The sequence below is a fragment of the Scyliorhinus torazame genome, chromosome 12 (genome assembly GCF_047496885.1).
Source record: "Scyliorhinus torazame isolate Kashiwa2021f chromosome 12, sScyTor2.1, whole genome shotgun sequence".
In the NCBI taxonomy this organism is placed as follows: Eukaryota; Metazoa; Chordata; class Chondrichthyes; order Carcharhiniformes; family Scyliorhinidae; genus Scyliorhinus; species Scyliorhinus torazame.
The window spans coordinates 146,772,924-146,787,480 of NC_092718.1; the positions used below are offsets into that span (position 1 = coordinate 146,772,924).

Here is a 14,557-nt window from a genome sequence, read left to right on the forward strand (position 1 = left end):
GGTTCCATCCTCTGTGTGGAGCCTCTCTAGATGTGAGCACCAGTTATTAGAACCAAGCTTACCATGATAGAATCCTCTCTGATCTGGCTAATAGGGCTTAAAATATTGTTGAAAACAGGCGCATGCTGTCAAAACTTTTTGTCTTGTTCTGATCAGGCCGATTCATAAGAATACTTTATAGCTGAAATCTTGTTTTTCCCATTATAGTTGTTATACATTCTTGTTCCCTTTACATTATTGTGAACTGTCCTGGTGAGTGCAAGATGAAAAGTTTTGACAACACGTGTCTTTTTTCAAAAGTACTCTAGTTCTTTACAATGATAAGGCTTAGAATCTTACAGTACAAAAGGGCCATTCTGTCCCTCATTCCCAGATTGGTTGTTTGAGAGAGCCAATTTAATCCTACACTCCAGCTCTCAGCCTAAAATCATGACCACAACTGTGCAATCCTTTGATTATTCTATATATTATTGTTATTTTAATGATTGTTTATAATTATGTCATGAATTCTGATTATTTATTTTATTTGTATTGTCATCACAATTCGCCACCTGTTGCCTTGGAGATATTTTCACTGAATAAAATATCTATCTACAATCCTGAAATTTACCTCTTTTCAATACATGTCAAGTTTGCTTGTTTTCACGGGGATTTGTTTTTTTTTTAGGTTGCCTTTTCTTAAACACTCTCCTGGGGCGAGATTCTCCGATCCCCCACCTATCTTACCGGCGGGACAAGGCGGCGCGGGCGGGCTCCGGGGTCCTGGGGGGGGGGGGGGGGGGGCGAGGCGATCTGGCCCCGGGGGGTGCCCCCACGGTGGCCTGGCCCGCGATCGGGGCCCACCGATCCGCGGGCGGGCCTGTGCCGTGGGGGCACTCTTTTCCTTCCGCCTTCGTCACGGTCTCCACCATGGCGGAGGCTAACGCTCCCGTGCATGCGCCGCCCGGAGATGTCATTTCCGCGCCAGCTGGCGGGGCACCAAAAGCCTTTTCCGCCAGCTGGCAGGGCGGAAATTAGTCCGGCGCGGGCCTAGCCCCTTAAGGTTGGGGCTCGGCCCCTCAAGGTGTGGAGGATTCCGCACCTTTCGGGCGGCGCGATGGCCGACTGATTTGCGCCGTTTTGGGCGCCGGTCGGCGGACACCGCGCCGATACCGGAGAATTTCGCCTGGTTCTTTTGATAATCTTTTCACATTTTTTCATCCACTTCCTTCTTCTATTTGGTTTTCCTGGTCTGTACCTGACATTTGTCAAAAAAAAACTTTTTCTACTTTATTTTGTTTGGCCTCCCATTTCCTCACCTTCATCTTATTGCTGCCTTATGCACCTGGTCTGACTCTAAGGGTAAATATGTGGGTTGATCAAAGGTTTAACATCCAAATTGAATTATTTTTAAGAGAACATATTGAATTTTTAAAGAATATTCATTTCTGGGATGTGGGCCTCGCTGGCTGGCCAGCATTTATTGCCCATCCCTAGTTGCCCTGGAGAAGGTGGTGGTGAGCTGCCTTCTTGAACCACTGCAGCCCATGTGGTGCAGGTACACCTACAGTGCAGTTACAGAGGGAGTTCCAGGATTTTCATCCAGCGACAGTGCAGGGACAGCAGATATATTTCCAAGTCAGGGTGGTGAGTGACTTGGAGGGGAACCTCTAGGTGGTTCCCATGTATCTGTTGGCTTTGCCGTTCTAGATGATAATGGTCGTGGGTTTAGAAGGTACTCCAAAAGTACCATATGGAATAGATAAAATGATATTACGTACAGTGTGTTCTGTTTGTACTTAGTCCACCTATGGCTAATCATAGAACCTTAGAATTCCTACAGCGCAGAGGGAGGCCATTCGGCCAATAGAGTCTGCATTGAACCCCCGAAAGAGTACCCGACCCAGGCCCACGCTCCCTGCAATCCTCTAACCCCACCAAACCTTTTTGGACACTAAAGGGCAATTGATCATGGCCAATCCACCTAAACTGCACACCTTTGGACTGTGGAAGGAAACCGGAGTACCTGGAGGAAACCCACGCAGACACGGGGAGAAAGTATAAACTCCACGCAGACGGTTACCCAAGGCACTGTGAGGTGGCAGTGCTAACCTCTAATCCGATCAAAGTTGCTGTGGATCACTGAGCCAATGGTTAAACAGGTAGTGATGTCCCAGAAAGTAATACCCACCGTGTTGCACAGAGCAATTGCCCAATCTATTTATCTAGGTGTGTCTGATATAGGCCAAGCAGCTCTGAGCTCAAATCCAATGATGCCACAATGCAAAATTGAACTCAATAGATTGTCTTAATGTGTGAGCTGGACCACAGCCATAAAGAATGCAAATGGTTCCCTAATGTCCTGCCAAATGGAAACATTCTTCGTTATCCAAGATGCCTCATGGGTTTAACTTTTATGCCCTCAGGGTAACTGATGCCCACGTTCCAAGAATAGATACAAATAAACTTAGAGTTGTTATGACACAGAAGGAGACCATTTGGCCCATTGAGTCCATACATGCTTTCTGTCGGTCAATCCAGTCAACCAACAACCCCCCTCCCATCCCTTTAGTTCATTTCAGGAAAGTGCCCATCCAATTTCTATGGCATCCCCACTGTGCCATTCGACCCATCGAGCCTCCACCAACCCTCTGAAAGGCCATGCAACCTAAACCCACTCACCCGCCCTATCCCTGTAACCCCACCTCACACATTTTTGGACACTAAGGGGCAATCTAACATGGCCAATTCACCTAACCAGCACATCTTTGGACTGTGGGTGGAAATGAAGCACCCGGAGGAAACCCCTCGTAAACACAGGGAGAACACGCAAACTCCACACAGACAATGACCCAAGGCCACAATTAAACCCGGGTCTCTGGCGCTCTGAGGCAGCAGTGCTACCCACTGTGCCACTGTGCCGCCCCTGGGATGCAACCCTTTCCTGAGAACCCCACTCTGCACTTTCAGTCGGGCCTTTCATGAGACCCCAACCACTAACCTCACAGATGCCCCTAGTGCTGACCCTCTGTATTCACCTCCTCCCACCCGCTTTCCAGCTCCCAGTAAGGACAAGAACACCCTCAGCAGAGCCGCCCTTTCCTTCTGAAATTATTGATTGTGTCCATTTCCAGCACCCTCGTGGGCAGCGGGTTTCAGCTTGCTGGCGGAAAGAAGGTTTGGTCATATTCCCCTTGAGCAGCTGGTGCCAACTGAAATTAGCTTCACATCCTGACAATCTGAGCTGACTCCTCAACCTATCTGCCACTCAATGTGCAGAGGCATGGGACGGAATCCTCCATCCGTTGGGATTCTCTGCTCCTGCGGGCAGTGCCCCCCTGCCCCCGGGTTTCCCGGTGCCGTGGGGTGGTTTCAATGGGGAAATCCCATTCACAAGCAGCAGGAGTAACGAATGGCGTGGTGCTGAGAAACACGCGACTGAGGGACCGGAGCATCCAGCCCATGGTCTGACCCTGTGAGAGTGCGCCAGGTTTGGCACTGGTGACTGGCACTGCCAGAGACACTGCGGCTTCGCTGAGCTCCAAAGATTTGATTTCCAGCAGCTCCCCTGACCCACCACCACCCCACCTCCTTCCCGAGTCAACTTATTCCACACCTGATTATCTTGAATTGTAAGGCCAGGGACCTCCACATTCTCAATGCCCTTGTACTGACTCTGTCATTCGGCTTTTGCATGAAAATCTCCGGATTCAGCTGAAAGCACGTGAACAATTGGAAATTTGGAATGGGCATGAAGCTGAGAGCAGGGGGAGAGCACAGACCTTGCTGTACTGGCAATGAGCTTACTCACAAAATGTTCGCTTGTGCGTTCTCCTGCAGAGGATGCCTGATCTGCTGTGTATTCCCAGGTGCCATGCTTGCGAGGCTTATTTTGCTGAACGGGGGAGTGAGTGGAGATCTACAGGTGTTCACCCTGCTGTGTCACGTAAGCCTGCGAAGCCAGGCTGAAGGAGCAAGCTTGTGGTTAACAGCGTGAGGTGAAGTGCAGTCAAAGCTGGGGATGCGGCTAGGTATTTGAATCAGTCATGCAAATGCACTGACGGATGCAAGGTGTCACTCGATGCCGATAAGCACAAAGCTTTGGTGGAAAGAAAGTGCAATCTGAGCACAGAATCAGCTTAAAAAACAATACGGATTCTGTGAACATGTGGGAAATGAGATGAGTTGATTATATGTGTAAAACCATAACAGTCACATTATGGGGGAGGCAGTGGCGTGTTGGTATTGTCACTGGACTCGTAATCCAAAGACCCAGGATAATGATAATGACCCGGGTTCGAATCCCACCATTCAATAAAGTATCTGGAATTAAAACTCTAATGATGATCATGAAACCATTATCTTTTTTTAAAAAATGTAGAGTTCCCAATTCATTTTTTCCAATTGAGGGGCAATTTATTGTGACCAAACCACCTACCCTGCACATGTTTGGGTTATGGGGGCGAAACCCACGCAAACACGGGGAGAATGTGCAAACTCCACACGGACAGTGACCCAGAGCCGGGATCGAACTGGGACCTTGGCGTCGTGAGGCAGCAGTGCTAACCACTGTGCCACCGTGCTGCCCTGGTGAAACCATTATCGATTGTTGTAAAAACCCATCTGGTTCACTAATGCGCTTTAGGGAAGGAAATCGGCCATCCTTACCTGGTTTGGTCTACATGTGACTCCAGACCCACAACAATGTGGTTGACTCTTAAATGACCTAACATGCCACTCAGTTATATTTCAACTGCTACAAAAACGCAAAAAATAATTAAACTGGACGGCCTATCCGGCGTTGAAACAAGCACCAGAACCAATACTGGCAAACCTAGCCCTGTCGACCTTGCAGAGTCCTCCTTCTTAACATCTGGGGGCTTGTGCCAAAGTTGGGAAGTTGGGAGAGCTGCTCACAGACTAGTTAAGCAACAGCCTGACACAGTCATACTCACAGAATCATACCTTACAGACAATATCCCAGACACCAACATCATCATTCCTGGCTGTGTCCTGTCTCACCGGCAGGACAGACCCAGCAGAGGTGGCGACACGGTGGTATACAGTTGGGAGGGAGTTACCCTGGGAGTCCTCAACATCGACTCCGCACACCATGAAGTCTCATGGCTTCAGGTTAAACATGGGCAAGAAAACCTCCTGCTGATTACTACATACTGGCCACTATCTGCTGATGAATCAATACTCCTCCATGTTGAACACCACTTGGAGGAAGCACTGAGGGTGGCAAGGGCGCAGAATATGCTCTTGGGGACTTGGAATGACTTGGATGAGGAAGTGGAAGGGTGGGTTAGTAAGTTTGCCGATGACACGAAGGTTGAGGGAGTTGTAGATAGTGTTGAGGGTTGTTGCAGGTTACAACAGGACATTAACAGGGTGCAGAGCTGGGCTGAGAAGTGGCAGATGGAGTTCAACCTTGATAAATGTGAAGTGATTCATTTTGGAAGGTCGAATTTGAATGCTAAATACAGGGCTAAAGGCAGGATTCTTGGAAGTGTGGAGGAACAGAGCGAACTTGGGTCCACGTATATAGATCCCTAAAGTTGCCACCCAGGTTGACAGGGTCGTTAAGAAGGCGTATGGTGTGTTGGCTTTCATTAACAGAGGGATTGAGTCTAAGAGCTGCGAGGTTTTGCTGCAGCTTTATAAAGCCCGAGTTAGGCCACACTTGGAATACTGTGTCCAGTTCTGGTCGCCTCATTATAGGAAGGATGTGGATGCTTTGGAGAGGGTAGAGAGGAGATTTACCAGGCTGCAGCCTGGACTGGAGGGCATGTCTTATGAAGAAAGGTTGAGGGAGTTAGGGCTTTTCTCACTAGAGCGAAGAAGGCAGAGAGGTGACTTGATAGAGGTGTACAAGGTGATGAGAGGCATGGATAGACTGGATAGCCAGAGACTTTTCCCCAGGGTGGAAATGGCTGTCACGTGGGGACATAATTTTAAGGTGATTGGAGGAAGATATAGGGGAGATGTCAGGTGTAGATTCTTTACACAGAGAGTGGTGGGTGTGTGGAATGCACTGCCAGCAGAGGTGGTGGAGTCAGAGTCATTAGGGACATTTAAGTGACTTTTAGACAGGTACATGGACAGCAGTAAATTGAAGGCATGTAGGTTAGGTTGATCTTAGATTAGGATAAATGGTCGGCACAACTTTGTGGGCTGAAGGGCCTGTATTGTGCTGTACTGTTCTATGTTCTATGTTCTACCACTGTGCTACGGGGCCGTCTGCACTGTGCTACCGTGCCATGTATGACCATGAAATGTGCTATCTTTTCCTGCTCTGACCTGTGTAATGTCGTCTGGCCACAGTAATATGGTTTAGCAAGGACAATTAGAGATGGGCAACACACCCACAGGTAGGTGGGGCAGCACTAACGGGACTGCTGTTTAAACAAGCCCGACTCAAATTCCGCTACCTGGGGATCCAAATAGCCCATGACTGGAAAGGGATCCACAAATGGAACCTCACGAGTCTGACAGAGGAAGTAAAAAAGGACCTGCAAAGATGGAACACACTCCCACCCTCCCTCGCGGGGAGAGTCCAGACGATCAAAATGAACGTGCTGCCCAGGTACCTCTTCCTATTCAGATCCATCCCGATCTACATACCCAAGGCCTTTTTCAAAGCACTAGACAAACTAATCATGGCATTCGTATGGGGGGGAATAATGCTAGGATCCCAAAGAAGGTCTTACAAAAAACAAAATCTTGCCCTCCCAAACCTACAATTCTACCACTGGGTGGGCCGAGCGAATAAGGGGATGGATCAAGGAGCCAGAAGCCGAGTGGGTGCGCGTGGAAGAGGCCTCCTGCAAGGGGATCTCCCTCCGGGCCCTCGCCACGGAGGGAGATCCGTCCCCATCCCCACCCAAAAAACACTCCAGCAGCCTGGTGGTGATAGCCACCCTCCAGTCCTGGAACCAACTACGGCAGCAATTTGGCCTGACCAAAATGTCGGACAAAGCTCCCATCTGCAACAACTACAGGTTCACACCATAGAACATAGAACGATACAGCGCAGTACAGGCCCTTTGGCCCACGATGTTGCACCAAAACAAAAGCCATCTAACCTACACTATGCCATTATCATCCATATGTTTATCCAATAAACTTTTAATTGCCCTCAATGTTGGCGAGTTCACTACTGTTGCAGGTAGGGCATTCCACGGCCTCACTACTCTTTGCATAAAGAACCTACCTCTGACCTCTGTCCTATATCTATTACCCCTCAGTTTAAAGCTATGTCCCCTCGTGCCAGCCATTTCCATCCGCGGGAGAAGGCTCTCACTGTCCACCCTATCTAACCCCCTGATCATTTTGTATGCCTCTATTAAGTCTCCTCTTAACCTTCTTCTCTCCAACGAAAACAACCTCAAGTCCATCAGCCTTTCCTCATAAGATTTTCCCTCCATACCAGGCAACATCCTGGTAAATCTCCTCTGCACCCGCTCCAAAGCCTCCACGTCCTTCCTATAATGCGGTGACCAGAACTGTACGCAATACTCCAAATGCGGCCGTACCAGAGTTCTGTACAGCTGCAACATGACCTCCCGACTCCGGAACTCAATCCCTCTACCAATAAAGGCCAACACTCCATAGGCCTTCTTCACAACCCTATCAACCTGGGTGGCAACTTTCAGGGATCTATGTGTTGATCTCCAAATTTCTTTCTCTGTCAGTCTGGCCTCAATAAAAGTTGAGACGGATTCGCACGTAAACAGAAGTTATTTATTTAGCTTGCAAACTTGAATCATCTTACAGAAATGTAAGAGACATCCAGCTTCTTACATTCCAGAAAACGACTGAACTAAAAGACAAAGGGATCTCTGCAAAATCAATTCAAATGGTATCAAGTTTCACATACTCGACGGACATAGGTCAGCCTATGTCCCTCCTGACCTGTTCGATCTATTCTGATTGGCTCACTTCCAATCCCTTTCTCTGGCCCCTATCAATGAAGCATCACTCTCATAGACACACCTCTTCCTGCTTTTTCCATGCGGTCTCAAATTCCTTTGTCCCTAACTGCAAGAATCAAAGTGGCTTATTTCTAGATTACATTAACTAGTAACTCTAAAGTAACTATTTTATATCACATTCGTCATTTGTACATGGACACCTAGATCCCTCTGCTCATCCACACTTTCAAGAACTTTACCATTAGCCAAATATTCCGCATTCCTGTTATTCCTTCCAAAGTGAATCACCGCACACTTCTCTACATTAAACTCCATTTGCCACCTCTCAGCCCAGCTCTGCAGCTTATCTATATCCCTCTGTAACCTGCTACATCCTTCCACACTATCGACAACACCGACACTACCGACTTTAGTATCGTCTGCAAATTTACTCACCCACCCTTCTGCGCCCTCCTCTAGGTCATTGATAAAAATGACAAACAGCAACGGTCCCAGAACAGATCCTTGTGGTACGCCACTTGTAACTGAACTCCATTCTGAATATTTCCCATCAACCGCCACCCTCTGTCTTTTTTCAGCTAGCCAATTTCTGATCCACATCTCTAAATCTCCCTCAATCCCCAGCCTCCGTATTTTCTGCAATAGCCTACCGTGGGGAACCTTATCAAACGCTTTACTGAAATCCATATACACCACATCAACTGGTCTACCCTCGTGTACCTGTTCAGTCACCTTCTCAAAGAACTCGATAAGGTTTGTGAGGCATGACCTACCCTTCACAAAGCCATGCTGACTATCCCTGATCATATTATTCCTATCTAGATGATTGTAAATCTTGTCTCTTATAATCCCCTCCAAGACTTTACCCACTACAGACGTGAGGCTCACCGGTCTATAGTTGCCGGGGTTGTCTCTGCTCCCCTTTTTGAACAAAGGGACCACATTTGCTATCCTCCAGTCCTCTGGCACTATTCCTGTAGCCAATTATGACATAAAAATCAAAGCCAAAGGTCCAGCAATCTCTTCCCTGGCTTCCCAGAGAATCCTAGGATAAATCCCATCAGGCCCCGGGGACTTATCTATTTTCAGCCTGTCCAGAATTGCCAACACCTCTTCCCTACGTACCTCAATGCCAGCTATTCTAATAGCCTGGGTCTCAGCATTCTCCTCCACAACATTATCTTTTTCCAGAGTGAATACTGATGAAAAATATTCATTTAGTATCTCTCCTATCTCTTCAGACTCCACGCACAACTTCCCATCCCTGTCCTTGACTGGTCCTACTCTTTCCCTAGTCATTCGCTTATTCCTGACATACCTATAGAAAGCTTTTGGGTTTTCCTTGATCCTACCTGCCAAATACTTCTCATGTCCCCTCCTTGCTCGTCTTAGCTCTCTCTTTAGATCCTTCCTCGCTACCTTGTAACTATCCATCGCCCCAACTGAAACTTCACACTTCATCTTCACATAGGCCTCTTTCTTCCTCTTAACAAGAGATTCCACTTCTTTGGTAAACCACGGTTCCCTCGCTCTACGCCTTCCTCCCTGCCTGACCGGTACATACTTATCAAGAACACGCAGTAGCTGATCCTTGAACAAGCTCCACTTATCCAGTGTGCCCAACACTTGCAGCCTACTTCTCCACCTTATCCCCCCCAAGTCAGTTCTAATGGCAACATAATTGCCCTTCCCCCAGCTATAACTCTTGCCCTGCGGTGTATACTTATCCCTTTCCATCATTAACGTAAACGTCACCGAATTGTGGTCACTGTCCCCAAAGTGCTCTCCTACCTCCAAATCCAACACCTGGCCTGGTTCATTACCCAAAACCAAATCCAACGTGGCCTCGCCTCTTGTTGGCCTGTCAACATATTGTGTCAGGAAACCCTCCTGCACACACTGTACAAAAAACGACCCATCTAATGTACTCGAACTATATCTTTTCCAGTCAATATTTGGAAAGTTAAAGTCTCCCATAATAACTACCCTGTTACTTTCGCTCTTATCCAGGATCATCCTCGCCATCATTTCCTCTACATCCCTCGTACTATTTGGAGGCCTATAGAAAACTCCCAACAGGGTGACCTCTCCTTTCCTGTTTCTAACCTCAGCCCATACTACCTCGGAAGATGAGTCCCCATCTAGCATCCTCTCCGCCACCGTAATACTGCTCTTGACTAGCAACGCCACACCTCCCCCTCTTTTGCCTCCTTCTCTGAGCTTACTAAAACACTTAAACCCCGGAACCTGCAACATCCATTCCTGTCCCTGCTCCGAAAATGGCCACAACATCGAAGTCCCAGGTACCAACCCATGCTGCCAGTTCCCCTACCTTATTTCGTATACTCCTGGCATTGAAATAGACACACTTCAAACCTACCAGCCCTACCAGCACTGACTGACGCCACCTTCAAAAGGTGGGGGCAGGATGGAGGGACACTGACAGTCAGGGACCTATGCACCAACGGCAGGGTCACAACAATGGACGAACTGACAGAGAAATTCCAGGGGGAACGAGCTCAGGTACCTGCAACTCAAAAACTTCCTACGAAAGGAGACAAGGACATACCCACAACTTACTGGTTACTGGACGCAAGCATACAAAATGATCAGGGGGTTAGATAGGGTGGACAGTGAGAGCCTTCTCCCGCGGATGGAAATAGCTAGCACGAGGGGACATAGCCTTAAACTGAGGGGTAATAGATATAGGACAGAGGTCAGAGGTAGGTTCTTTACGCAAAGAGTGGTGAGGCCGTGGAATTCCCTACCTGCAACAGTAGTGAACTCGCCAACATTGAGGGCATTTAAAAGTTTATTGGATAAGCATATGGATGATAATGGCATAGTGTAGGTTAGATGGCTTTTGTTTTTTGACTTCCCATGTCGGTGCAACATCGTGGGCCGAAGGGCCTGTACTGCGCTGTATCGTTCTATTCTATTCTATTCTATAGACAAAGGAAACTGTAGCGACATGTATGACCGACTGGTAGAAGGGGCCGACACCGTACTGGACGCAACAAAAATGAAATGTGAGGAGGACCTGGGGATCGAAATAGGGTGGAGACTCTGGAGCGAAGCACTGCATAGGGTCAACTCCACCTCCACGTGCGCAAGGCTCAGTCTGACGCAACTAAAAGTGGTACATAGAGCCCACTTAACAAGAACCCGTATGAGTAGGTTCTTCCCGGAGGTGGAGGACAGATGTGAACGGTGCCAAGGAGGCCCAGCCAACCACGCCCACATGTTCTGGTCTTGCCCCAGACTTGTGGAGTACTGGACAGCCTTCTTCAAGGCAATGTCCAAAGTGGTGGGTGTGAGGGTGGAGCCATGCCCTAAAGTGGCGGTCTTCGGGGTTTCACACCAGCCAGATCTATTCCTGGGAGGAGGGCGGACGCCCTTGCCTTTGCCTCCCTGATCGCCCGACGTAGAATCCTGCTCGGCTGGCGGTCAGCAGCACCACCCAAAGCTGCAGACTGGCTGTCCGACCTCTCGGACCATCTCTCCAATGGAAAAAATCAAATTCGACATCCGAGGGTCAGACGACGGCTTCCACAGAACGTGGGAGCCATTCACCAAATTGGTCCGAGACCTGTTTGTGGCCAACAAACAAGCAGAAGAATAGCCAGGTAGCCAAGAAACAGGGGAGAGTAGCCAAAGCATGAGAGGGAGAGAGAGACCGGGAGAGGGGGGACGACGACTGCTAAATCTAAGAGGAAGGAAAGTCGAACCACAGGGGTGTGGGGGCAGAAGCAGGGGGGGGGGGGGAGGGAAGAGACAGGAAACAATAGAGGAGAACCAAGGAGGTGGGGGGGGGGCAGGGAAAGGTTAACAAACTTGGCATCCACAGGAACAGAGAACAAGGAGAATACAGGGGGAAGACGGAAGGGCCGGCTGAAGCGGAAGTGAGCATGAGACGACAACGGCAACAAAATCCGACCGGGAGAAGCGAGGGGCAACACCAGCACCAGACCCATTCGAGGATTGCCCTCCGTAATTGTCTCTCCTGCACCCAAATGTATATCTACCCCCCTGCACCCCACCCCCCCGCCAGTCTCCGCCCCCCTCATCCCCACAAACAGATGCCTACTTATGTGTGTAAATAATTTTGCCAAGTGTACAGAGTTTCTGCTATTGGGCGGGTGCACAATACTCTACCCGTTACATTATTTGATTTTGTATTTCTCTCGTGTTGTTACTTTTTCTCTCGCTTTGTGATGTGTGTGTGAACCCTTCTCTTCTATATATATACATCATATCCTGTGCACATAACGGCAAATATACTTTGTTCAAAAACCCAATAAAAAACATTTATAAAAAAAGAGATGGCCAACAAATGTTGACCCAACCAGCGACACCCACTTCTCTTGAAACAATTGAAATAAACTTCCATTGGGAACTGCCTATAGCGGCTGGCTGATCCAATTGACTTGTTTTGTGCCACCAGCAGAGATAAATTCTCTTCAATCTCCACACCCCAGAGAATGAGAGAGAGAGACAGTGAAGCAGAGATCTCGTGGAAGGCATCCTTTGAAGGACAAGCCAAGAGTTTTCGTGTCAATCTTATTGATTGTGTGATATCAGCCACCCACTCACTGCCCCTCGATTTCCTGTGCCTGAAACTTTCGGGAACTGCTCCCAAAATGCCCAACCAGCAGCGAAAACTTTGCAAAGCGCACCCTTTTATAGAGAAACAAAGAGAAATAAACTTAGATCGATGGTAAAAGGAATGTCTTCACATTCAGGGTTATTGATGTCTGGAGTAATTCACCAGGAAAGTTATTAAGAGATGCAAGGATTGAATATACACTCAAGACTGAGAAATGTGACTTTCGCCCTCCAACATTAATCAGTACCAAATGTAATTTCAACCTTGGAGATTTTACTGACAGTTTAAGCTCAGTCTGGGGCACCCTCATTGCTGACAGTCTCCTTGCAATTAATAATGCGGCTGCAAAGGAAACTGATTAACTTTTTCGCAACTTATGGCTCCAAACCAACCTGGTAATTAGCTGTCACTCCAAGCCTCACTTTGCGCACTGCGTAAAGGGTTAAACAAAATTTCTCTTACCCAATGATGTAGGCAAGTACTCCTAGTTGGATCAATCGAAAAATTAATCCAATTCTTTTGTTTCTTACGGTTACCATTCGAGGGGTGTCATAGGCAAACAAGAAGTCGGAAACAACTGCGACCAGTTTGTCAATTTCCACCATTTCTGCAGAGGGTGATACCACATAAAGTGAAAGTTCTGAGGGTGCAGTGTTGGATGCTTCACTGTAACATCTGCAAACAGGTCTCTATTTCGTCGCTGATAACTTGTTTAACCCTGATGGGAGGAGCCTATTGACATTTCTATGGTAACGACCAGCATTTCCACTTATGACCTGGGAGCATCTGGAAGTCACCACATGCATGCAAAAAAAAAATCCAAAGTAAATACATTTTAACTCTTTGTCAACTGCAGTGGCATTCCTGTATCAGGGAATTGGGAGACCAGCAGAGATTGGACATTGGGCTCTAGGTATCCAGGAGAATCAGTCAGACCGCATGAAATGGACAACGAAGACAAACGAAGACAAGCAGGCTGATGTGACCAGAACTCTTTCCAGCTGGATTGATGAATCCCTGATTTGGACCTTCAGGTTCTTTGAGGGCCATTGGTGGGGGGAATCTGAAAACTGCCCATTGGCTGTGTGCTGTGACTGGCACAGAGAGGGATCTGGGAATCCTGCACCAGCTATACTAGACCCTCAGCATTAATGAAAATGAGAGAAGCTATCCCTCAATGTGGTCTGAACCACATTCAAGCAACCAAATGTCCCTGTAAAAAGGCACAATGGAATATTGCATAGCCCTTAGAGGGGAGATGGTGGTGCAGTGGTAATGTGACTGGATTCCTAATCCAGTAGGCCCTGGCAATACTCTGGCGACACAGGCTGAAATCCCACCATGGCAGCTGGTGGAATTTACAACTCGTTCTCAGCAATCGTGATCATAAAACTATTGTCGACTGTTGTAAAAGTCCATCTGGTTCACAAATGACCTTCAGGGAAGGAAATCTGCTGTTCTTACCTTGTCTGGCCTACATGCCAGACCCACAGCCGCGTGGCTGACTCTGAAATGGTCTCGCAAGCCACTCAGTTCAAGCGCAGTTAGGGGTGAGCGACAAACACCCACATCCCATGAAAGAATAAAGAAATTAAAACCTCCTGAACAGGCAATGCCTTCAATTTAAGCTTCTCATCCTTGTTTTCAAACCCCTCCATGGCCTATTCCCTATCTCTGCAATTCCTTATGATCTCTTCACTCCATCAGTTCTTGCCTATTGAGCGTTCCCAATTTTAATCACTCCATTGGTAACCCTACCTTCAGTTGCTGAGACGCAAAGCTGTGGAATTCCCTCCCCAATCCTCCACTCTGCCTCTCTACTCTCTTTCCTCTTCAAATTGTTCCTTAAATCCTATCTCTTTGACCAAGCTTTCGGCCATCTGACCTAATATTTCATTACTTGACTCAGTGTCAAGGTTTGTCCCATAATGCTCCTGTTAAGGGCCTTGGGATTTTTTTTATACACTAAAGGCTAAATGAATGCAAGTGTTGTTTGTTGTCAGTATTCTCCTCATGTCCAAACAGTCACAGCATC

At 47.8% G+C, this 14,557-nt stretch overlaps 1 protein-coding gene across 2 annotated transcripts in view; it reads right to left on the reverse strand.

Moving 5' to 3' along the window:
* Positions 1–13,213, reverse strand: part of p2rx1 (purinergic receptor P2X, ligand-gated ion channel, 1) — a 297,386-nt gene extending 284,173 nt beyond the window's left edge. For both annotated transcript variants that reach the window (XM_072469151.1, XM_072469150.1), the window contains exon 1: positions 12,985–13,213. In XM_072469151.1, the coding sequence (XP_072325252.1) occupies positions 12,985–13,127 (143 nt within the window). In that variant the 5' untranslated portion in view covers positions 13,128–13,213. The remainder of the gene's footprint in view (positions 1–12,984) is intronic.
* Between the last annotated feature and the right edge of the window lie 1,344 nt (positions 13,214–14,557).